We start from the raw sequence: 26,618 nt of genomic DNA, 5'->3' as shown, positions 1-26,618 counted from the left end.
GACATCAGCTGACTGCACTGTCCTTCATGTCTGTGACTGCATGGTAATGTTTGACATCAGCTGACTGCACTGTCCTTCATGTCTGTGACTACATGGTAATGTTTGACATCAGCTGACTGCACTGTCCTTCATGTCTATGACTGCATGGTGATGTCTGACATCAGCTGACTGTACTGTCCTTCATGCCTGTGACTGCATGGTGATGTCTGACATCAGCTGACTGTACTGTCCTTCATGTCTGTGACTGCATGGTAATGTTTGACATCAGCTGACTGCACTGTCCTTCATGTCTGTGACTGCATGGTAATGTTTGACATCAGCTCACTGTACTGTCCTTCATGTCTGTGACTGCATGGTGATGTCTGACATCAGCTCACTGTACTGTCCTTCATGTCTGTGACTACATGGTAATGTTTGACATCAGCTGACTGCACTGTCCTTCATGCCTGTGACTGCATGGTAATGTTTGACATCAGCTGACTGCACTGTCCTTCATGCCTGTGACTGCATGGTGATGTCTGACATCAGCTGACTGTACTGTCCTTCATGGTTGTTCTGGGAGGAACTTTCTTACTGTGAGTTTCTTGAACTTCTGCCAGTTTTTCCACAAACTTGAAGTAATTATACTTGATGTCAAATTCCATGTCATACCAGTAATTCACTGAAAAGTATAAAGAATAAAAAAAGATTCCAGTTTCTTGCAAAATGACCATGAATGTACAATATGATAACTAAATACAATTTAAAGAGTTATTATCTCATTAGTTCTGTCACAGACATATTTGTAAATATTGGCAGCTGATTAGTAATTTTAAGTCATACTGAAGAACGCATGTACCATAAATTTATAAAAGTAGACTTCAATACAAATATTCTGACATCACACAGATGACTTTAAATCAGACACCAATGTCATTGTTTGTTGTGTATGTTTTTCATTCGTGGGAATGTCTGCTAGCAGCCTGTGGATGGTTGTGGGTTTCCTACGGTCTATTCTCCGGTTTCCTCCCACCATAATGCCAGCCGCCGTTGTATAAGTGAAATATTCTTGAGTACGGTGTAAAAACACTGATCAAATAAATAAATGAATAAATAAATAAACATACACAACTTCACTACTGTTTTATGCGTGAAATATTTGACCTTTAAATGATGTTCGTAAAACACTAATCAAACAAAAAAATAAATTTATTAATCAAATCATGTTTTCAGTCTTCAATCTGATTTGACCCTGTTCTAACATGTCCGTGAGACAGACAGTCACTTCATACTCTCCAGATTTGTCAGATGTCATCATGCCACATAAAACACGGGGAAAGAGACATTCAGAAATGTACCAGACACTGGTGTAGTGAATTTCAGACTGATATCCCTCTGGCCCCTACATGTTCCTGTCGCTTTAAACGCCATTAGATATCTGAATAAAATCAATGTCTGGAATCTCTGGCAAAATTCTCAATAAATGTAATCAAACTGGATGATTTATTATCACCTACAAAGTATTTGAAAATCACAGTACCTGCGATGCATCCGTGTGACTGTCTGACATGGTGGAACCAGAGTGACGGCAGGTAGAGAATATCTCCTGCATTCACTGTGACTTCGTAACAGAGGGTGTGGGCAAACTCAGGGTACCTCTCCATATCAGGGTTTAGAGGGTCAACCGGAATCCAGGGTACCTAGTCAACATACAGCACAACTGACCTGACTGTATACAGGTAGAAACACACATATATCAGCATTTCATACAGTCCACATTTCATACATTTCACACAGTTAACATTTCTTACACGCAACATTTCATATGTTTCACACAGCTAACATTTCATACAGGCAACATTTCATTCATTTCACACAGTTAACATTTCATACAGGCAACATTTCATACATTTCACACAGACAACATTTCATACAGGCAACATTTCATAGGAAACACATACATGTAAGTCCTTCATCAATGACAAAGTCAGAAGTATCATATTTCACCAATAAAAGTCTAGCATTTTCAGGTGATATTTTATTGATTTTGTTTGTTTTGACAAATTCATTCACCAAATTTCTTACCAAGGAAAACTTACAGTATGTGTTGGCATCAGAAGTGTCATTTTAAGGCTTTTATGTGCTTCTGAAAGTAAATTTATAAATATCAAACCAAACAAATAAACGAACAGAGAATATAATGTTATGAATGAGATACCGGATGAACCAATGATCGAATGATTAATTTTACCTCTGGCATCTCGTCCAGCTGTTGAATTACAAACTCTCCCTTCAATTCCTTGTAATGAGCAGGCTTGTAAATATCTGTGAACACGACATTTATAAAGCTCTTGATCATAATGTGAAAGGATCTTTAACCTCATCGTTTGAAAAAAGACACATAAATGAATTAAACCTCATTAAACAAAATTAAGTTGTACAAATTTATTTCATTGGTGATTTACGCAGTTCTCAAGATCATTTCACTCATACAACAACAGAGTGACAACACAACTTATTTCTTTACAGGATTGGTGTTTTAATGACATATATGTACAATGGGCCTAAGTGCATCAGTACATGCCAAGAACAATGGTCAGTTTGATGTGTGGAGGAAACTCTGAGCAATTCACCACCATGAGGTCCAGCCAAACCAGCAGGAGACTGATCCAGTCTGTACCAATGGTCCAGAACCGATCGTCAGGGGTAAAAACCATTTATAACCTGTGAAAAAATAACTTTTCAACACACACATTTATACATTAAACCATGCAAATTCAACTGAACAAAGAATAGTTTATTTCTTCTCACAAAAAGGAAGTTATCTATTTCATCGATATTAAATTTATTTATTTATTTATTCATTTATTTCATTGGTGTTTTACAGCGTACTCAAGAATATTTCACTTAACATATATGATGGCAGCCAGCATTATGGTAGGAGGAAACCGAGCAAAGCCCAGGGGAAACTCACAAGAATGGTGGCTTATGAGTGCAGTATACTGAGGCAAAGGCTTGAGGAAACCACAGCCGATCGCCATGGCTATGACTCCAGCCAGGACAGTAACTGATCTTGAACAAAAAAACACATTACTTTTTCTTGTGGTAAACGTAAACGTGTAAAACATGCAGTATGTTCAACTACACTTACTGACTTGCAATTTTGCCCAAAATAATGTATTTTTACGGGCAAACAAATGTCATGAAACATACTTCTGGTGTGGAAGCCTGCATTTTTTGGAGTAGGATGTACATGTATTTCTACCTTCCAATCAAAATATCAAAACAACTTTACCAGATCAATAAAACTCTTGGAATTAGGTTAACTGTGCAAACTTAGTGAAGGGTGAAATTCGAGGTAATTTACAGTAGGCCTACCACTCAAGAACATGTACTCTGGCCAAGTGAAACTTTAGTCCTTTCATCTACCAACTACACTGTAGTCTTTATCTATCTGGTTGGTGTTTCACACCACACTAAAGAATATGTTCTGACGGCAGCCAGCATTATGACAGAAGGAAAAGCCCAAAGGGAACCCACAGCCACATGCATGTTGCTGACAGACCTTCACACGTATGACCGGGCAGTGACCGCATTGTTGAGAGGCTCTTAAGTCATTTTTCTACGCTATAACTTTAACCACTCAGCCACGGAAGCCCAGTGTAGTAGTACATGCATAAAACTGGCTAGTTACAGATTTGAACCCAGGACAACATGTATGTGCCTATTTAAATTCCTACAACTGATGTGCCTCACCTTTTTCTCGTTAAGAAAAGCTCTTACCATAAGGGACAAATGGCAGATCTGTTGGTGCAATGAGGATGAACTTCTTCCATCCAGATACCACACAATATAGGTTCTCATAATGGTCCTTATGTACTGTGGGGAAAGAGATCAACACATAGCCTTTCAGTCTTGAGCACATTATATTAAGCTTAAGTTTAACAGATAAGAAAAACAGGGTAAAAAAGACGAAGTACAAAAATATCAAAATAGTCGACTGAGGATGGAAGGGTAATTTCATAGCATCCCTACTATATATATATTATTTAAGTGACAATTTACACTAGTGTACTAAGGTCCGTTCCAAAAAGTCAATGAAATTTAGAGCTCAAAGGATAATGGAAAGAACATGGACGAACTACATAAATCACTTTTCCCAATGATACCCCCACCCCCCTCATCCACCACATCTGACCCTGCCATTATTTATTTATTTATTTGATTGGTGTTTTACGCCGTACACAAGAATATTTCACTTATACAACGGCGCCCAGCATTATGGTAGGAGGAAACCGGGCAGAGCCCGGGGGAAACCCACGACCATCTGCGGGTTGCTGACAGACCTTCCCACATACGGCCGGAAATTACATAAGCTGGACTTGAAATTATTGTATGTTGTCACTTATAAATCTACAAAATGTTTTCAAATTAAAGACAATGTAGGATTTGGCCACATCTTACATGAAGTCACAGCCCTTCCATCTCCCATCCAGAAATTCACTGCATCAGGGGACTTTCCTGGAAAAAAACCCCAAAACCAAACACATCAATGAGATCTTCTGGCCACGTCATGTAACAACTTTATTTTCTCCCATGTTAGTGTACTGTGATGAAAATAATGCTCTGAAAAACATGTTGCAGTACTAGAAATGTCTGAGCTGCACATTTATTGACAGACAGATTTTGTCTATTTTGCTCTCAATACATGTATCTTCTCTCTCAGTGCCACAGAAAACAATTCTAAAGAAATCATCATTTTTATCATTTTGAACAAACGCAAAAGATATACTGATTGTATTGGTGACTTTATGTCCTCTTCAACCTTATTTCAATTTGACTCATACATTTAGGAATGATGGTTTATGGGTGGAACCTTAAAGGATAAGACAAATAAAAAGTGTCAGGAGAAAGGGGTATTTTTGTATGGTTGGTATTTGGGACCACCTTCTTGTAATTGTCATTGTTGCATAACAATAATCTAAATACACATCCTTATTTATGCATGTCTAAAATACATCTGAATGTAAATTTGTTGTTTATATCTAAACATATGCATTTAAACGCTTTTTCTAATATTTATGAATATATCAAAAATACAAATATGACCAAAATACAGGTTGAATACATGTTAGCTGAAAAGACAAACTTAACTATGCATTACATCATCATTTATACCATTATAACTCAAACGCTTGAATACCAAAAGGTGGTCCCAAATACCCACCATACAAAAACTATTTTCAATTGTCTTTTTTTCTTTAAAGAAAAGTTGAAAAAAATATATTGAAGAACACATTTACAACTAACTTTTCACACTCTTTCATCTGAACTTCATGTAATTTTTACATTTTTTTCACCCTTATGACACTGGCCAGATTCTGGGGAAAACTTCACCTTGCCACAAATCACACAAAACTTCCTCAGGAACCAGCAAGCATATATCTGCTGATTGGAAGATATCTGATTTCTTTTGGAAATTCAATGAAATTAGTATTATATTTAGACGTGTGAAAGAAAAAACCCACCAAATGCCTCTGTAGCCCAGGATATGTCTCGTCCTGCGTCACCAATTATATCATCAAATTCTTCAGTGAAGTTGGAGTTTTGTTTCTGAATATAGAAAACCCCATTTGCAGAGTCTGGTTGTTCTATGATGTCTAGAAACTCAGCCAAGATCATTCTACGTTCTTCCGGCATGACAAAATTGTTTCCATTGACAGCATCCGCATAGCCATTGGGAGTTACGGCCACACTGACAGGCAATCTCCCGGCTTTACATCTGCAATACAAACAGCTAATCCACATAATATATCTAACTATACATAAGCATCAATTTCTTTACAGGAGAAGAGAATTTAAATATCAATCAAATAAAATTTAAAAGAGTATGCATTTCCTCGCAGGTGCATGCCATAAAAAAATTTTAATATGTACCTCAAGTTGATAAATTATAAATAAAGTCAGCACCAAAATCCGCTGTGGGCGACTCCATTTTGCCTAAGAACTAGTCCTGAAGTCTTCTGTGTTAGGAGGAGAATTGCCTTTGGAAACCACCAAAGAGCAGTTCTTCCCAGAAGGTAGTGAAAATTATGCAACAGGCACGACCAGATACATAAAAATGTGCTCTTTTCAGCCTATGGTGTCAGGAGAAGTTTTCTTCTCCTTTGATGAAAAACATAACGCTAATATATGGAAAGAATCAGGATAAACTTTGAGGTTTTGTAGAATGCTCCAAATTATTGTCCATTATGTATCTTGGTGTTTTTCTTCCAGAATAAAGATTTCAGACATATTTTCTCTACTTCCAAATACTGTGGAAACTGGAGAACAGCAAGAAGAAACCACATCTCTTGGAATTACACTAATATTCTATCACTGTAGTTGAAAATAATATGAATTGTATATATCTAACCATCATACTCTGGTCAATGCCAAAGTATACAAAATTAATATAACAGCGGAAGTACTATCAATATAAAATACAGGCACTGTAAACTGAAGACTGATATGTAAAACTGCTCTTTAAGAAGCACATAAAGGCCTTAGTTAAAATGACAGAAAATTAATCAAACTTCATACAAAAGATGATTGAACCAATCAAACTCAAGCAAAATGTGTCACTTGAAAAATGCTAAACCTAACGTGAACCACGTCATTCTGACACATACACAATACTATCAATTATTTCTCTCTATAACGTGATAACTAAACACAGCTTTAATCTGAGGTAATTCTTTAAAACGGGTCCGAAGTTGGGGGTCACGTGGCCACCTGTGTCAAAAACAAAATGGCCACCCAATGTTAAAGCATTGGAGAGAAGGTCACTTTCTGCCACTTTGCTAGCAATCAGTAAGGCCCAGTTGTTCAAAGTAGCATCCTGAAAGCTCTGCAGATATACTCAGACTATCTGGACAGTTGAAAATTACACAAATCCAACAGATACAAGATCCCTGACAGCGATTCAAAAATAAGCATTTTGCTATGCAATAATGTTGGGAGGACTGTTTTCTTCACCCACGTCATTTTTTACTAAGGAGATCTAAGGTGGCCTCTACCTTCCGACCCATCTTACAGAATTAGAGGCGAAAACGTTTTTTATTGACGTAGTAAAACCCTATAAAAAAATAGCTGGTCAGTCAGGAATTCTTTGTTTTTTATGCTGGATAATAAAAAAAGATATGGATTTTATAGAAATTGAAATTTAAATAAAAAAAAAAATTTTGAACATTCTAATATAAAAAAAGTAGGGCTCTTATTTAGAGGATATGGGTTTGGCAGGCCTAGCTAATGATGAACTGACCGTTTCGTCTTGAGACCGCAGGCAGGTTGCGAAATGTACACGTACCTCAAATATTGAGGAGTCCACACTGTAAGGGCCGGCCAATCCAGTCCACCCCTGATGACCACTGGCTTATTAGGGGACACAAACTCTCTGTAAAACGACAGCGGATCTGGCACAGATGTCAGTTCAGCAACCTCAGCATCTAAGTATAACTCTGTAAAAACCATAACGTTTGTACAAACCCAGAAGAATTACTAAAATCTGTACATTTGGCCTTATTAAAGGGAGGTGAAAGGGAGGTATCTCTCTCCATCCCTCTGTCAGACAATTAAATGTACATATACCAGTCCCAAGTACTTTGGTATAATTTAATGATAAACACAAAGCTTGGATGTCTTATTCGCTGAACCACTATTTCCATGCATTCAACGCCCACTTGGAACATAAATCCAAAGTAAATATTTATGTACGTGTATCTATTTTGAGAAGATGGATTATGCAAATGCCACTTTTCGCCACCGCTATTAATTTCAAACCCCGTGTACATTGTATAGTACAACTTTACCTCTTGCTTCTCTAGCTAGAGCAGTAAAACCTTCTCGAATTTTTGCCGCGGGAATCACACTTTCCTCTGCCATGGTAAATATACATGGAATTTTTACATTTTTCTGACAATAACCGTTTTGTTTGTTTATTTCATGTTCAACACGTGCTTCCGGCTATTCCTCGAGGATATACAAAAATCTAAACTCTAACATATGGAAACGGACTTTATATTGTTTAGTTGATTATATGCCGACATTCGTTCCGTCTTGTCATTTTTCGGAAGACAGCAACCCATTTTCACTTAGAAATAATTAATAGTAAATTAAAATGAGGTTTTCTGATCAGAGCAGCTTGGGTTACCGGCCCATATAAACGTCATCTTTCCCGGCGGACCACCCTTACCCTAGGGGGCCTGTGTGGCTAAGTTGATTAGCGCGCTAGCGCAGCGTGATGACCCGGGAGACTCTCACCAATGCGGTCGCTGAGAGATCAAGTGCAGCTCATGAACACCCTGTTGTCGCTATAATAAAATTAATATAAAAATACCGAACGTGGGTAGGTTCGCAGCAACCTGCGGATGGTCGTGGGTTTCCTCCGGGCTGTGCCTGGTTTCCACCCTCCCTGTATCTGGCCGCCGTCGTATAAGTGAAATATTCTTGAGTACGGCGTAAAACGCCAATCAAATAAATAAATAAATAAAATAAATATGAAAATAACGCCATTCTGATCGTAAAGCACATTTTGCAAAGCTGTACTTTAAGAAAGGGACCCTATAAACTGAAGTAAGGAAAAGAAGAATGATCAGTGAAAACTGTATTTGAAAATACCTTACTTTTTTTTTCTCAGAATTAAATGTAGTCAGTTGCATGTACTTTGATAGCAAGGTGCATGGTCGATTATATGGACCACATATACCACAGTATACTGTAGCCTATTAGAGGGTGTGCCATGTGTTATATATCCAACCTCCGATGATGGTTGATATGAAGGTAGGGACAATGAAGACCAGTGTCTCATTCAGACTGCCATCTTTATTCATCTGCATACTCTCTAAGACAAAAGGAAACAGGTGGCGTCAAACAAATCTGTCACTCAATATCTCTTGCATAATGAGAATTTAGTTCATAGCAAGTGATTTAAGTACACAATATAATGTGCAAACACAACATCCCCCCCTCCTGTTTAGATTTAGAAATCATCTGTGATTTAGTTTAGAAAACAGGAGTGGAGTATTTAATATTGCGGAAATCGAATTATTCAAAGCAATAGAATAAAATCAAATTCATTGCATGTTACAATATTTATCTGATATTTGAAAACTGGAATAAAGATATTTCTTAGCTCAGTGAAACAACCAATATTTGGATGGAATTCAGCGAAACACTTTAGTATAATAAAATTGAAATACGTGTATAAGAAATCAGAAAATCATACAGGAACTATTGAATACGTCTGCTTAAAAGGTTACAATCAAATTGATTTTGTACACTTTAGTACATGTGAAAATCTCTAAAACGATTTGGTTGCTTGCTTTGTCTTATTGGGCGTTGAAGAACGACTGCTTGGTCTGTAAAGACATTGGGTACTTGCGTTTCAGAGAAGTCGTCTGACTCATCGTGTGCGATAGGGTTGTCGTTGACTTGGCCAGTGAATTTGCGATCTTTACTTGAATTGCGCCGGAGTACTTTGTTGTTGTCAGAAAGGAGAATCAACTGGCTACCTGAAATATGAATTACTTTGAACGGTTCCGGACCAAAATGAGGCGATAGCATGTTATGCTTCGATTGTCGCGCTAGTACTTTGTCACCTATCCTGATTTTGCATTTGGCAGCACGACATTTCTGATCGGTGTATTCTTTGGATTTGCGTTTATATTCACCATCGTGTTTGCATATCTTTGCTACTTTTGCTTTCGATGGCTTTCGGGTTTTGTGATTGTTTTCCACAGATGGCAAACCATCGCGAACAACGCGGTTAAACAAGACCAGTGAAGGGGCAACACCTGCCACAGAATGCGAGATGTTTCGGTAGGCAAACAGGTACTCTGGAAAGGAGTCTTGCCACGGGCTGTTTTCCATTCGGGCTTTCTTCAGAGCAGCTTTGAGATTTCTGTTGAACCTCGTTACCTCACCATTGGCAGAAGGCCGAAGGAGGGGGCGGATGGGGGGGGGGGTAACTTTGCGGAGTTCAATACCATTCTCATTCATGAAAGTACTGAATTCATCTAAAATGAATTGTGAGCCATTATCTGAGGAAGATTTTGAGCATGTCCATGTGCAGCAAAAAGCGATTTCAAATATCTTACGATTTGGCTGCTTGTGGTGGATTTTGTTATTCCCATTTCAACATAACGTGAGTGATAGTTAACCATTACGATTAACGTTTCACCCGATGGTAGAGGTCTACAGAGATCAATTGCAATATGATCCCATGGGTATTTTGGCATTTTTGTCGCTTTCAAGGGTTCAGGTTGTGGCTTGGGACCATTGGTTTGACAGGCGTGGCAGTTTGACACGAATGTGACAATTTCTTTGTTTATGTTTGGCCTTTATACCATACCTTTAATCAGACTAATCAGACCTTTAATCGAATTTCAGCGTGTTCACGCGCAAACTACACGGCATCAGGATTCGGTTTCCTCGTAGGATAACATTACCCTGTACAGATCTGCAAAATCTTTATGCAGGTGGGCAAGAGTTCAACTTTCTCGTCTAAATACATTCTCGCAGTGTACTCAGCTCAGGATCAGAGGCAGATTCGGTATCAATCTGTTCTAAGGACATTGACGTGGGAACAGAAGATTTTGCCACGAAGCAGATGTAATCTTCAGTTATATTTCTTTTCTGATTTGCAATTTTTTGCGAAAGTTGCAGTCGTGAAAGTGAATCGCCAACATTTTATGGCCCTCGTTTGTACACCAATTTGAAGCTGAACGGTTGCAAGCGGAGTGACCAACGTTCATTGCGTGTGGGTGGTCTGGATGTCGGGCTGTATATGATTTAGAGCTTATGATCAGTAACCAACTCAAACTCTATGCCATAAAGGTACAGATGGAACTTTTTACATCCCCATACAACAGCAAGGGCTTTTCGTTCCGTTTGAAAGTAACGTCGTCCTGTGTCAGTCAGTGCAAGACTTGCTAGGGGACTGAAACCATTGTCAGAGTTTTTCTGACACAGAACGGCACCTAATCCGTAAGGGTTTGCATCGACAATTAATTGCGTTTCTGAGGTAGGGTTGTAGAATGCCATGACTTGATCACTCGTCAGCTTCGATTTCAGAAGATCAAACGCTTTTTCTGATGTCCATGACCATGTAGATTTCTTCCTGGTCAGATCTCGCAGCGGGGCGGTAATTGTACTGTAGTCAGGAATGAACCGAGCAACGTCGTTTGTGAGGCCTAGAAAACTGCGAAGTTGGGAAACGTTTTCTGGCTCGGGAGTGTTTTGAATCGAAATAACTTTGGATTCTGTCGGGAAATTCCCTTCACGGAAATAACAAGACACATGAAATTCAGTGCACTTGCACTGAAGATGCATTTGTCTTTGTTCAAAGCCAAACCGGAAGCACGCACTTTGTCGAGAACTGCACGTACTCGGTCATTGTCGAGAACTGCACGTAAACGGGCATCGTGTTCGTCGCGTGTCGATCCGAAAACGATGATGTCATCGGAGAGATTTCGCGCGCCATCGCAGTCGGCTATGATTTGTTGGATACAGTGTTGATATCATTATGATGCACTTTTTAAACCAAACATAAGGCGTTTGTAGCGAAAAAGACTACAATGTGTGGCAAAGGGAGTTATCTCGCGAGATTCAGGGGCAAGTTCCATTTGATGGTAGCCCATCGTCAAATCGAGCTTCGAAAAGATCGTCGCGCCTTGCATGTCTTGTATTACCTCATCCACGGTGGGAATTGGGTGTCTCTCGCGTATCACGGCACGGTTCGCACTGCGCAGTTCTACACATATACGAACATCGCATTGGGTTTCGGTACGACCCAAATCGACGGACCGGTAGAAGGCTCAATAACATCAGCTTTCAACAACTCGCCCAGTTTTTTGTCTACTTTCTTATGTGTAGCAAACGGTAGACGGCGTATGGGCAGAGCAACTGGATTGACTTTTATCAACATGTATGTGCAGTTAAAAATCTTTAAGTTTACCTAAACCTTCAAAGATGTTGTCATTAGACGTGTCACCTTCAAAGACTTTGTCACTGGATTTTTCACCATTCACACTGTTAAGTTGTGGTACTCTGATAATTAGCAAGATGTAGCAGGTCCCAATAAAGACTGGTGATAACCTGGTATTAAAGAAAATGTAGCAATTGGAGATACATTGCCAACTGTAACTCTAGCATCAAATTAACCAATAATGGTGAGTGGGACTGTAGAGGCGTAAGTAAGAACTTTTTCCTTAGCTTTCTGAAGTGGAATGTGAGAGAATTTGGCTGTGTACAAATTTTTCACTGATCAAATTTACCGAAGACCCAGAATCAACCAATTCTGATACATTTTGACCATCAATATCAACATTTATCTCGGCACTGCCAGTTTCAACAAATGTTGCATGTTTGTTTGCATTTACGTTACTTGTTACACTGGGTGTGTTGTCAACATTTGCTGATGTTGAGTTCCAACATTGTTAACAATACTGTAAAGCGTTGAAACATTTGTTGCAGTTGGGGCGGGGTTTGAAACACTGTTGCAAATGACATCCTGTTGTCGGCTGTCACCGGAGGGTTTGCTTACATGTTCCTGACAGTCTAGAATAGGCCGATGTCAAACACAAAATCGTTGTCTGATAAAGATAGTTCGGCAGCATCGGTGAAATTCACAGATTTAAGAAATTGTTTCTTTCCGTCAAATTCTTCTGTCCGCGACCGCTGTTAGCTTGTTTATTAACCACTCGAACGGTTGGAACTGTTGTCGGATTTCTTCTGATTTTGACACACTGATGCAAAGTGTCCGCGTATACCACAGGTACGACAGTTTTTATTCACCACGACTGTACATTTATCAGCAAGATGTTTGTAGGATCCGCATCGGAAGCATTGTCTTTTCCCTGAAGATTTAGATTTCCGGCCTGTCGAAATTTAACCTGGTAAACTTCTTCCTTCACAGCAGGTGTGGGAGACGGGAAATTATTAGCAGAATGACTAGTCTCAATTTGTCGAGCCTGACTGTCAGCTGCCTCGGCCAGTCGAGCAATGTTTAGCAGAGAATTAAACGTCAAACCGGGGTCCTTGAGAAATTGTCGTCGTAATGGAACATTGCGGCATATATCAATGATTTGATCTTTCAGCATTTCTTCAGTTTGATCACCGAATGAACAAATTGAAGACAAAACTCTCAGTCTTGTACAGAAAGATTCAACTGACTCACATATATTCTGCAAAGCTCGTCTGAAAATGTGACGTTTAAATGCTATATTCCACTTCGACCGGAAGTATTTTGTAAGGGCGCTGAGTGCTGTGTCGAAAGATGCTGGACGGTCCTCTTCGATTTCCTCGGTGAGCGCATCGAAAATTTCTTGAACTGCAGGTCTGCTGAGATGAAGCAGAAGTGCTCTCTTCTGGACGTTGTCTGTAACACCAGAGGCTCTGAGGCAGTATCTGAACGATTAGGTCCATGTGTCCCATTGTTGCGCAACACCATTAGCATGTGGGTCAAATGCTTGAAATTGAGAACGCAACAAGTCCATCATTTGCGCCATTTTGCCAAATGTTCACAAGAAATATGATCATACTCAAAGCTTGGGCCTTTGTCTCACGCTTTTCCGAAATCCTCGTCGCCAGTGTTATATATCCGACCTCCGATGATGATCGATATGAAGGTAGGGACAAGGAAGACCAGGGCCCGTATTCATAAGGATTGTTATCATTCAGCTAAGAATTTATACTTAAGTATGGAAGTTACTCTTAGCTAAGAAAATATTTAAGAATGCATTCATTCAAGTTGAGCCTGGCCAATTACATGGCACAATGCAAGGACATATTGAGGGGCAAATTGGGTCCAGGATTGACCTCAGAAAGGAAAAAAAAAACTACTTGGAAGTTGGTGACGGACAGGTTGAATGCCTCCTTCACAGCCTTCAAGCGATCACAAGAAGAAGTGGAGAAAAAGTAACACAATATTTTCTCCTAAACAAAATCGGAAACCTCGACCTACAAGAAAGCGCAGTGTGCGACGGGTATGTGAACTTAAGTTATTTTATGTAAAATATTTAATTGGAATAGTCTAACGGTGTTTAATATTTATAAGATTAGATCAAGTCTCGCTAAACCTTAGTTTCGGTAGTTATTTTGGAAATAATCAACTGTCGAAACTGCCTTTGAAAACTAATCCAATTCAGTTGTTTGTACCCGGAATTCGAGAGCTGTCGACTCGATTATCTCTCATAAATGCAGCTAAGCATTGACTATAATTCAAACATCGTACTAAAACAAAAACGGCACAGTGAATAATTAAAACCATCGTTCTTACTTGAAGTTGAGGGTGTATGAAGTGTAGTGCACTGGAAAAAATAATATTGCAAATGATCAAAGTGAACGACACATTAAATTAGGATGCTGAAACTGGCCTTTACTGACTAGATTTTTGTAAAGTGAGTGAAAGCAGTTCATTTATTAAGTTTATGAATATTTATGCGCGAGGGAAACTGATTTATTTAATTTAAAACGCAAATGTAGGTACTTCTCTAATATATGTAGACTTCCAAACTATGGAGACTAGCTGTAAAATTATCAATGAGCTAGGTGGCATTTTTATACTGAGCACTACCACAGACAAAACCTCATTCAAATAGACCTATATTTTGATTCATGTCATAATGAATTACGTGAATAAGTGAAATTTTAGAATATGTAAGGATTAATCTTATAACCAAAAGATGTTGTTAAGTATGGCATAAAACAAATCACGGGGCCTCCGTGGCTCAGTTGGTTAGCGCGCTAGCGCAGCGTAATGACCTGGGAGCCTCTCAGCAATGCGGTCTCTGTGAGTTCAGCTCATGCTGCCTTCTCTCCGGCCATACGTGGGAAGGTCTGCCACAACCTGCGGGTGGTCGTGGGTTTCTCTGCTCGGTTTCCTCCCACCAAAATGTTGGCCGCTGTCGTATAAATGAAATATACTTGAGTACGGCGTAAAACACCAACCAAATAAATCAAAACAAATGGCTTTCTTTGTTACGTAAACAGTGATTTATTCATCATATTATAGAAATTCACCTAGCAAATAGACCATTTAACCTGTCCCAACACTTGCACACTTTTTATTTTCTCATGTGCTTATGTTTCAAACTTTGACCCAGAGACCATCTGTGCCCCATTGGCCTATTTGTGTTATTTTTTTATTTCTAAACAACTCAGTGTCAACTTTCACTGAATTGAAAGTTCAAAGGATTTTTCATATTAACTTTTTTTTGCAACTTGACTGGTAGTACATAATTGTTACTTTCAAACATAATCTTTATTTATAACACAACCTATTGTCAAGATCATTGATTGCATCATCAGCTGTAAGTCTAAAATGAGTTGAGATCAAATACAATGAAAGATATTATTATTTGGACATATACGTTCTTATTTTACAGGTGGAGGACCATCATTAAAGCCATTAAGTTCTATAGCTGAGGTGATAATGTCCATTCTAGGGGAAAACAATGTTTGTCTTGGGGGAGTTGGTGATGGCATAGATTCCACCTTAATTCATCTTAATGAATCTCAGTAAGTAATTTTTCTCTAATTGGAATCTGCAATGATAAATTAAAATGAATGAGTAAATTTAGTATTTATCGCAGTGCTTCAAATACATGTTGTGTTAAGCAAGTTTAAAAAGTTACTAAATCCAATTTTTGTTTTATATATAATTGCTGCGTTTTATTCAACTTAAGTTATATTTGTTGTTTAAAAGTCCCACCAACTTAAGTTTCTTTAAAGGGTCAGTTATAGTTGTATAACTGTATTCTTGATATAGTATGTATGTTTTGTATATTTGTATAAATGTATATGTCTACATTTCAGCACAACTGACATGCCATACTTTCCACCAGCACCTTTGCCCATCACATATTTGGATGCTCGCCCTAGTGCCAGTCAGGCAGAGGACATCACCCACCTAAAGACTCAAGTGAAGATACCTTCACCTGTCGCACCAGTGGTTCAGCATAAAGCACAGAATCCACTTCCAAACCCAAGCAAGACCGAGATTATTCAGGACCTTGAGATCAAAAAACTCAAACTTCAGATTCAGTATTATGAAATGAAATTGCAAAAAACAAAATCAAGAAGAATAAATTGAATGAAAATATTGTGCCACTTTTATTGCATTTCTTCCTCAGATCCTTGACATTTGTGATAAAGGCATTTAGCATGTCTGTCACTACCTGCAAGTTTTTTCTTTTCCAATTTGCCCATCAAAATGTACTTGTATTCATCAATGTATGTCTGCTGAGTCTCTTTCACTTCAAGTTTGTTCTGTTCGGCTTTCTCTGGTTTATTATTAGCATTTTTGAAGTATAAATGTATAGCTAAAATACCGCAGGGGAAAATTGGCTGAATCTTGTCAAGATCATAGTGCTTCAGCTGTGAGGATATGAGTGTAAACCTGGATTCTGCCATTTTCTTGCAGATAATGTGTGACAAAAGTAAGTCAGTAACTTGTCACTTAGCTTTGGTGTCCTTGGATTACAACACTTGCAGTGTTAGCATAAGTTAAAAAGGAAAGTATAATTGAGACCTGATATTAAAATGACTAAAAAAGAAATGGTGTCAGATATGCAGTACAGTTTCAGAAAATTGATGTACTGACTGTGGAACCTTCAGTATGTACTGAAGCTACAGAAAGATAGTCATCTAGCATTGATCAAGCTCTGGCAATTAACATTAACTGAAAAAGTGATGTGATCCAGTGTTGCTTGCCCTGGATATAAACTGGCTGCCATTACGTGGCTGGGATATCGTGAAGCTGTGCGCAAGGCAAGCAGTGGAATCAAACTCAAGCATATTCCATTGCTCATATTTAGTAAACGTAAGTCTTTTTTTTAGTAAAATGTCAACCGTTGTGTTTATTTATTCGCAGAAAAAAATGATACAGAGAGCACTTACATATTCATTCGACTAGATGTGTACAGCAATAAAAGTTTAATATATGACTAGTATAAGATAATGGGGCAGATGGGCTAAACAAAAACAGAGGCTTATTTTGAACACAATTTTTTGGACAAAGAACATGCAGCATGAGACTGAGAGAAGGAGGGATAAGTTAATCAACAGGCAGATCAGTCAGTAATAAAATCGGCAAATTGCTGTCGGTATCGAACGCCTTCAACATTGGCATCTGCAGCAATGGCACCATTCCCTTGTTGATCAACTCCATTATTTTCACCCTCCTCTTCATTGAGGTATTTTTCTCCATTTGCAGATATTATGCAGAACGGCGCATGCCAAAATTATTTGGCGGGCTTTGTCTGGTGACATCCTTATTTCTCCATGCAATACGTGAAATCTTCTGCGTCTTCCTGTTGCAGAGTGAGTCAGTGCTGTCAAAGTACTGCCACCATATATACAGAATGCGTATGATTCAGTGAAAAAGCAAATCTATAGTTTTATATACAGAATTCATCAGTGGTGTTTCTGCTCGATTGAAACCATTTTATTCTCACGGCAACTTATCATCATAGAACACTCTCGAGACAATTAAATTTTTAATCCGTTTATGATTACATAAGAAAATAAAAATCTGGGGTAAAAAGTATGATTTTCCACAAGTTTGGAATTATGGTGAAATCCAACTCGTATATATGTATATCCTATTGCAGTCTGAGAGTCAGTATTATGGGATGCACTTATTTATGGTAAGGAGGCTTTTCCTGATATGTACACGTGTGAGGTGAATTTCCTTGGAGTTGTGAAGGCTGTATATGTACTGTACACTCAACAAATTAGTCTGTTATTTTTAACAGAAAATCTGTTGTCTCCGTGATGTCAGAAGGTATTCTTTTATTATAAGGTGGTACTTTGTCTTATTCAAAATAATATCGCGTTAGTGTAATAGAATTAATCTTTATGTTGAATTTATATAATATGTGAGTCATATTTAACAGAATAACCTGCTGCAATGGCAGAATACACTCTAGCATCACTGAGACAACAGACTTTCTGTCAAAATGAACAAATTTACTTTTTCAGTGTACGTGTAGCTTTATACGTAAGCAAATATATAACTCATTTGCAAAAAGAAACATTTATTTGTTTATCTCCTTTAACACTTAGCAGCATCATCATCAACGAAGGCGTCCGTGAGGTCTTGAATGGTTCCTATAGTAAATGGTGGACCTTATATCCAGGATTCCTCTATGAAAAGTTAGCAATCACGAAATAAGTACATGAAGAATATTGGCACACTCATCATTATCAACATGTTACCATTGTACAGCATCATTTCATTTTTTATCCACGTGGAATTCAATTATTTATATAGACTTTTAGCCCAAGCAATGGTACTATGTACAGTCGTAGACGCAAGAGCTGAATTCAGAAAGAAAAAAAAGCATTGCAAAGAAACATTAATTAACCTTAATGAAGCAAATATATAACTCATTTGCAAAAAATAACATTTATTTGTTTATCTCCTTTAACGCTTAGCATTATCATCAACGAAGGCGTCCGTGAGGTCTTGAATGGTTCCGATAGTAAATGGTGGACCTTATATCCGGATTCCTCTATGAAAAGTCGGCAATGACCAAATACATGAGGAATATTGCCACACTAATCATTATCAACATGTTACCACCGTACAGCATCACTTTCCATGTCCAGAAGTCCTGCAATGTCAACAATTCACCGATTATTTATTAAGTGTTGTTTAATGTCATAAACACTCTCGAATTTTTCACTTACACGTATCCAGCATAGTGGTCATTTTTGTGACATCAAGAAATTAGCTTTGGGCAAGTTACTGGCGAACTTTTCCATGTGTCTTCAGATATGCTCTCCATGTAGTATTCAACGACCGATAATTATTTCATGGCACCTCCAGCCGTCTGCATGGGTGACTCCTCTGCACACGCCCTTTTGTGGTGGCCGTATCACTTTCAAATTTCTACATCGTAATATACATCGTGAAAAACATAGTTTCTTTCGCGACATTATTTGGATACATTGCGCTAATGTTCTCATCAACAATAAGGGTTCCAAAATTATGATCAAATCACATGTAATTTTGCATGTTTCGGTACAAAACAAACCAACATTGCCCTACCTACTTTATGTATTTATCGATTTATTGATTGAATCGCACTGCATTGCTGAACTCATCGTTTAGATGAACAGAACATCTACTCACCGACAGCCAGTGATCTCCACTCGCCTTTAGAAAAAAGATCAATCGATGTTTTACAAATCAGACAATGAAAGGGACCGTCAACAAGTATCACTCAAAAGCCGTGAGTTTCAGCACGTTAAGAAACAATTTCTTAACAATGAACGAAACTATATAGCACTGAAATTATGCATGCTATTTTAACTGACATATCACGCCACAAAAAGTACACTCAAAAAACAATCTGATCAGTTTTCACAGAATGTGATGCATTGTGCTAATATACCACAATACTGCGTCAGAATCAGCATAATATTATGTTGGTCAAACAGAATCTACGTTGAATTGATAAGAATATTTGTGCGGTATTCAATAGAATAATCGGCTGCAATAACAGAATAACACAATTCTAGCTTCACCCTGACAGCTTACATTCTGTTAAATTAGTTTGTACATTAGTTAGATTAGTTTGTACTGAGTGTATTTTTATTGCAAAGTTTCTTCAATTTATTCGGGAATATACCTATAAGGGTACACGTGTACATGTATACTCAAGGGGATTTGTGGGCATAAAATGCGTAAACCCTGTGCTCATGGATCTGTGTGGTATAAAGTAAGTATAGACGCATGGGGTTCGAATCGGATGTCTCCTGTATATAGATTTGACATTGTATTTAGGATACGACTAAATTCATCACTGATTCATCATTTAAAAATTAGCACCGATCTTCACTACACATGAGCCTAATCTTTAAACACACGAAAACAAAATATTCCATACCTCTGGACTTAATTGTTCCCTGTTGATCAGAGTCTCATATTCGCTTTTACTATCATCAGTGTCTTGTGAACCTGCAGAGAAAAATAATCTTAAAGTTAGATGTGTAAATGTTTTTATTGTTTAGTTGACTGGTTATACTGTAAATAAAGATTTCATATTTTCAGTTGAAACAGAGCGCTGTAAGTCTCTCCTGTATCCTAAACCTATATCACCAATCATGATGACTGGTCCAGTAATGACCTATACGCATGTATCTCGTATACATGTACGTGTGGCATTGAAACATACATGTATTAAGCCTGTAAATATATTAAGCCTCTGAATATATTAAGCCTTGAATCCTATTAAGCTTTGGAGCATATTAAACCTTCGAGCATACAAAGTCGTGGAACATATATATTAAGCCCTGGAAAACATTTAGCCGTAGAACGTATTAAGCCTTGGAACGTATTAAACCGTGGAACAAATTAAGCCTTGAAGCATATTAAGCCTTGAAACATATTAAGCCTTAGAACATATTAAGCCGTGAAACATGTTATACCGCGGCCCTACCTTATCAGTATCGCTTACAGGCATGATGACCCTTCTTACGCCATCCATCATAGACTATCCCAAACATAGGGGGTGTCCATCAACTGACAAATCTCACTCTAATTTGCGGAAAGATCGCAGTCTTTATAAGTACCAACTCACAAACCCTGCCCATACACTCAGGATTAAATACACGAAAACAATGTAGGTTTATGCATATACTGAAAGAACGCTCTAACCTGAAGAGTTACCTGGTCTTTCTAAACAGCCACTGACGCACTCTATATCCAAACATGTAAACTAACATATACGGGAACAACTGACTCTAACCTGAAAGATTACCTGATCTTTCGAAACATCAGCTGACACATCCTATATCCAAACAGGTAGACTTACATATACGGGAACATCTGACTCTAACCTGAAAGATTACCTGATCTTTCTAAACAGCAACTGAAACACCCTATATCCAAACAAGTAGAGTTACATATACGGAAACAACTGACCCTAACCTGAAGGGTTACATGACCTTTCCAAACATCAGCTGGCACACCCTATATCCAAACAGGTAGAGTTACATATACGGGAACAACTGACTCTAGCCTGAAAGATTACCTGATCTTTCTAAACAGCAACTGAAACACCCTATATCCAAACAAGTAGAGTTACATATACGAAAACAACTGACTGTAACCTGAAGGGTTACATGACCTTTCCAAACATCAGCTGGCACACCCTATATCCAAACAGGTAGAGTTACATATACGGGAACAACTGACTCTAACCTGAAAGATTACCTGATCTTTCTAAACAGCAAGTGAAACACCCTATATCCAAACAGGTAGAGCTACATATACGGAAACAACTGACTCTAACCTGAAGGGTTACATGACCTTTCCAAACATCAGCTGGCACACCCTATATCCAAACAGGTAGAGTTACATATACGGGAACAACTGACTCTAACCTGAAGGGTTACATGACCTTTCCAAACATCAGCTGACACACCCTATATCCAAACAGGTAGAGTTACATATACGGAAACAACTGACTCTAACCTGAAGGGTTACATGACCTTTCCAAACATCAGCTGACTCACCCTATATCCAAACAGGTAGACTTACATATACGGGAACAACTGACTCTAACCTGAAGGGTTACATGACCTTTCCAAACATCAGCTGACACACCCTATATCCAAACAGATTGACCTACATCAACTTCATGTAGGTCTAAATCTGTTTCTACTCCCATGCATCAGCTTACTCTAACGCACAGGCTAGCATGCCCTTTATGAAGAGCCAACTCTAATGTGCATTCTTACACCTGGCCTTTCTAAACAGCAACTGACACACTCTATTGTGGCGGCTTCTATGATTATTCTTGCAGCCTTACGGCATCTGTTACATCTTACTCCAACTCGTGGACTAGCCTTGCTATTCCATAGAAACACTAGCTAACATACCCTACACGCATATGTAAGAAGTAATTCTGATCACTGAACTGATTTGGCACATTGTGTAAGTTTACTTTAAATATAATGCAAAAATAAAGACATTTATCAAATATTGCATGACAACGGTGAATATCTTGATTTCTTATCATGAAGAAACATACCGTCACCAAGGTGTGTATTTAGATAGCCCCAGACTTCCAAGGAGACAGCCACGGCACACTGGTACACCCCGTACCCGAGAAGAACGTACAGCCCAAGCGGAGGCGCACCCACCTTCTCCATACACAGGCCAAAAGCGATGCTGAACACTGAAAACACAGGAGAGACAAAAATTACCGAAGAGAGCAAGACGGTAAACAGAAATCTACTTTCGTCATCGCTGTGAAAGTTCTTTGTAATATAACTAGCGTATTTTTTCCCGCCTGACAAATGCTTCAAATGAAGTGTAGTGAATGAATTATGAGAATCTTTCCCAAGGTTTCTCCTGATATTCATAAAGGTATTGTTCTCATATGTCGTACTGTACCATTATTGCATGCGATCAATTGTTGCCTATATACGGAATAATGCCTAAGGAACTCAGCTTTACAAGCTTTTTCCATTTCCGTGTCCAACTGCTTACAGGTGTATATGTAAATTGATGGTTCGACGAACCTCCAATTTATACTGCTTGGCATCCGAAAGTAGTCCTACATCACGCAGGTCTTTTATAGAAGCTCATCTAAATACGGACAGAAGGCTACAGTCAACAAATAATTTCGCTACAATGATTTTCACCATTCTGGTACACGTGTCTTTTCTGCTTGGATGTGTAAACGGTTATGATAAGTATGGCCTCCTCCACATTTTAATGTCTTAGATATTCCTTGTGTAGCTTATATTGTAGTGACATGTATTTCAAAGTTCATTTCTATAAAAAAAAGTAAATACATGGACACATTTAAAATGCATATATCATTTCTGTTATTACAGAAAGAGGGTAAAATGTTCAATTAACATCACAGCGATTTCTTTTTCAATTATCCAGACGAGCTAGGTATTAACCTTGCCTTAGGGAGACCAACTACTCAAATAAGTACGCAGGAATACATCAGTGACGGAGTTACGCATCCAGGAAAATCTGTGGCAGCGGTGGAGGGAAACATAATGGCGACTGGCCCTCAGCAGACACGCACATGGACGGATTACCATATCGGAGCCATCTGATGGATGGTGGATCTGGAAGATATCTACTTTATAACGCAGGTCGACATTCTGTCAACTCTTATAAGTAAAATTCTAATTGTTTAAAGGGATACAGAATTGATTCTGATCGACTCGGATGAGAGATAAGCAAGCACAGGCTATACCTAGCCTAAGCTGAATTTTAGATATGGTACATTTACTCAAGGCTGTAGGAGTTAACCCAGGAAATCCTGTCTCCACTGTCAGCCAATCAGCGTAGATATCCCATTAAGGTGTCTGCATCAGATGGTGAAGCGATTATACTGTAACATGTACCTATTAATTTGTTATATACATGAATAATTTTAAATTAAAAAATGAATTTTACATGACACGGGTCGTATAAACGTACTTATATACAATTAACGCCACCTAAAACTTATTTGATATTTTAATAAATTTTGATGAAAATTTTGAATATTTTCATTAAAAGGTAATTCGCCCGTCCTCATTAATTGTGAGCCACTGGGGATAGTGAGCGGTTCAAGTCGATGTGTGGCTGTTTATGTAAGTTAACTGAAAAATTTATTGAAGACCACTTGTCTTCCACCAGCATGGTGTCCATATCGTCACATGTGGAATGTTCGTCTGAGACATACCAAGGGTCGGTGGTTTACGCCAGGCGCTCTGATTTCTGACACCTAAAAAACCGACGGCTCTGTGGACGTGACAAATTCTTAAGTATGGCATTAAATACCAATAAAAATAAGTAAAATAAGGAAATAAAATTAATGTATGTAATGCAATTTTCTCTGTTATGCATGGCGCAGGAAACACAGTTAGAAACATAACGATTGAACCTTCTCTGCATTGGAACGACACGTCTATGGAGATGATCCACCTGACGATTTGCTGTAGCCAAACGAAGCGCATCCCTTCAGGCAAAATGACAACGTTACATTGCATCGTGCCAGTCATAGGGAGATATATTCGAAAAACAAAACACAGAACAAAACCTAGAAAACTGACCATGTGCAAAGTGGAAGTTTATGGGAAATCTACAGGTAAGAATCATAAGATCACGACGAATCGCAGTCGTGTAGTTATGGCGTGGCTGGACCTTCAGGCTGACCGCCAATTGAGAAATTATTAAGATTTAAAACAACAAATAGTAACCTGACTTAATTAGGAACAGGGTGGAAACAAGCCTAAATAGCGAAGCCCATTCATTTGTGACGTTCTTGGTAGCTCTGTAAACCAAGCTTTGATACAAAATTCTTAATAAACATTGAGATACGCTATGTTTGAACCAACGGAACCACGATGGTACGTCACTAGTACTCCAAGCACTTATCACTAGATAAACTAAGGCTCGGATGAGGTAAGAGAAAATGGCTGTGTTCTCGGGTTATAGGAATATCTCGCTCCTGGTTGGTTTAAACTGATTAGATAATGGCGCTTTCGGCTTTCTGCATTTGCGCGATTTTACTCTCATTGAACTGCGATATCTCAAAACATCATATAGATAAAAAGTTATACTTGTGCAACTTTTAATGTCATTCTTTTTCGATGCATGTAAATGTATTCACTTGGTCAAGTCTTGCTTCTACTTTTTAAAAAAAACTTCAGTAACGAATTTATGGAAGCAAACAGTTGGCTGTAACTTAAAAAGTTTTAAGCTTCATGTGAATGCACTACTCCATCCCGCATGTACAAAGTCCCGACCTGCACTTGACAGGCATCAATTTTAACGGTCAACATACAGCAGACTAGCTCTAATATATGTTTACCTTGTTTTGCAGTGCGATATAATGCCTTAGACGTGCGAGAGGGGAAACGATCCAGAAATCCTCTAATAGGGGCAACTCATTCAGCAAGTGTGGTCACGTGTTCAGCTCACTGTAAGAACCACGAGAACTGCACGTCATTCAATATGGCGGCGGAAGGTGGGGTGTGCGAGCTTATCGCTGATCCGATTGAAAGACAGAATGAAATGAGGAATGAACAATTGCCTGGACGCCCTACATTATGAATTAATGAAGAACAAACATTTCGTGTAATGTTTAAAAATGTAAATAGCTTAGTGTTTGATGGAGTAGATGACCATCGGCTAGTTTGTGGTGGGTAATGTTCTACATTGATCAGAATACTTGTCGAATTGCAAATTTACAAAAGGTAATTAACTAAGTCTGATCACTCTGATCTATCTCGCAGAGGAAGGAGGTGTTTTATATAGCAGTCAAATATCGTAGGAATGTCCACAGAAATCATTTACGATCACAAAGTGGACAGTCGCAGGCTGTTGACATTGTCTGGCAATCTGTGCATACCAGCCTACATGTACCTTCCATGCATGATTTGTCTGTGTAGAGAATCACATTTTTATGCAATGATCCAGTGGGACAGTTTTGATATCTAACACTTGTCCTTCTGTATAAAGTTTCTATCAAAAATTGTATTCAACTTTTGTTGAGATTAATTTGCCAGTTGTCTGCCCTGTGGCGTTCCGGGCGTACAAATAACACACATTTCCCTCAGGAATTTCTAAAGATCACAAATACTCTGCATCTCAATTTTCTCCATCGTCCATCTATTCTAAATATCTTTTTTTGAAACTGGTTTTGGAAGACCATGTTATATAGACAATTAGCTGCCTAACATTTCTGGCAGGTACGTAAGGATTTCCGTTACCTTCAGCGATCAAAGAGTTCGAACTCTTGACTAACCTATTGCCGGGTATTGTCCAAATGGCACACGGGTGTAAGAACAACGGCTTAAAGTGAAGTGCATCTTCAACACTGAGGATCCAAACTCCAATGTCGACTATTTCTGGGGAATATTTCTAAGGGAGTTTTTTAAAGGTCAATGCAGTTTGACCAAAACCAGATAACATTATGTTTGTTACTTTCAATAATGGAATGGAGCATTCTACCATGCATGTGCTACGAAAGAACACGACACAACTTCCAATTGCCAGTGGTTGAGGAATCAACATTGCCGAGAAAAAGCAATCGAGAGATACCCTGCCACAAAATCCTTTTCAAAACTGTTGAAAAAAGCACGCGAAGAATGCCAAAGTCTTTCAAGTGCAGAGTTTTAGGCTCTTGAAGCGAGTCTTGATGGACATCAACTGAAGCTTTGCATAACACGAAATAATTGGGAGAAATCATCTGCTGCATATGTATCTGAAACATTGTATTCCAGAATGGCTTTTTGTGATGACATTCTCACCAGTGAAAAAGCACATCAGTCACTTATCACACACACCTTTCTCTCCTTTGCTGCATTCAAAATGCACATACATACAGAGCTATGGATGCATTCGCCGAAAGGACCTTGAACCATTTCAACCAAAAGACACGACCCTGACATCATCGATACCCAATTGATAGGAAACGTTTTAAAACCATGAATCCAACTAATTTTTGGACACTGCTTGAAGAGGCTATACCGGAGGGTTTTTTTTAACAAAAAATCCTATTTTCTGTAGTAATTAAGAATTACTCAAATTATTTCCTTTCAGAAAAATTTCACGTCTAATATAAACTGCTCTA

General features: G+C 38.4%; 1 protein-coding gene across 1 annotated transcript; it reads right to left on the bottom strand.

Moving 5' to 3' along the window:
* Positions 1–298: 298 nt before the first annotated feature.
* On the bottom strand, positions 299–7,965 carry LOC135469738 (bifunctional peptidase and (3S)-lysyl hydroxylase Jmjd7-like). Its single transcript, XM_064748310.1, has 8 exons — positions 7,830–7,965; positions 7,328–7,478; positions 5,508–5,761; positions 4,444–4,500; positions 3,763–3,858; positions 2,231–2,304; positions 1,520–1,679; positions 299–661 (listed from the first exon to the last, which is right to left on the bottom strand). The coding sequence occupies exons 1-8, from the start codon at positions 7,900–7,902 to the stop codon at positions 525–527; spliced, it is 1,002 nt and encodes a 333-aa protein (XP_064604380.1). The 5' UTR covers positions 7,903–7,965; the 3' UTR covers positions 299–524.
* Between the last annotated feature and the right edge of the window lie 18,653 nt (positions 7,966–26,618).

Source organism: Liolophura sinensis, chromosome 7, assembly GCF_032854445.1.
Source record: "Liolophura sinensis isolate JHLJ2023 chromosome 7, CUHK_Ljap_v2, whole genome shotgun sequence".
NCBI lineage: Eukaryota > Metazoa > Mollusca > Polyplacophora > Chitonida > Chitonidae > Liolophura > Liolophura sinensis.
This window is presented reverse-complemented; position numbering and strand designations above follow the sequence as displayed.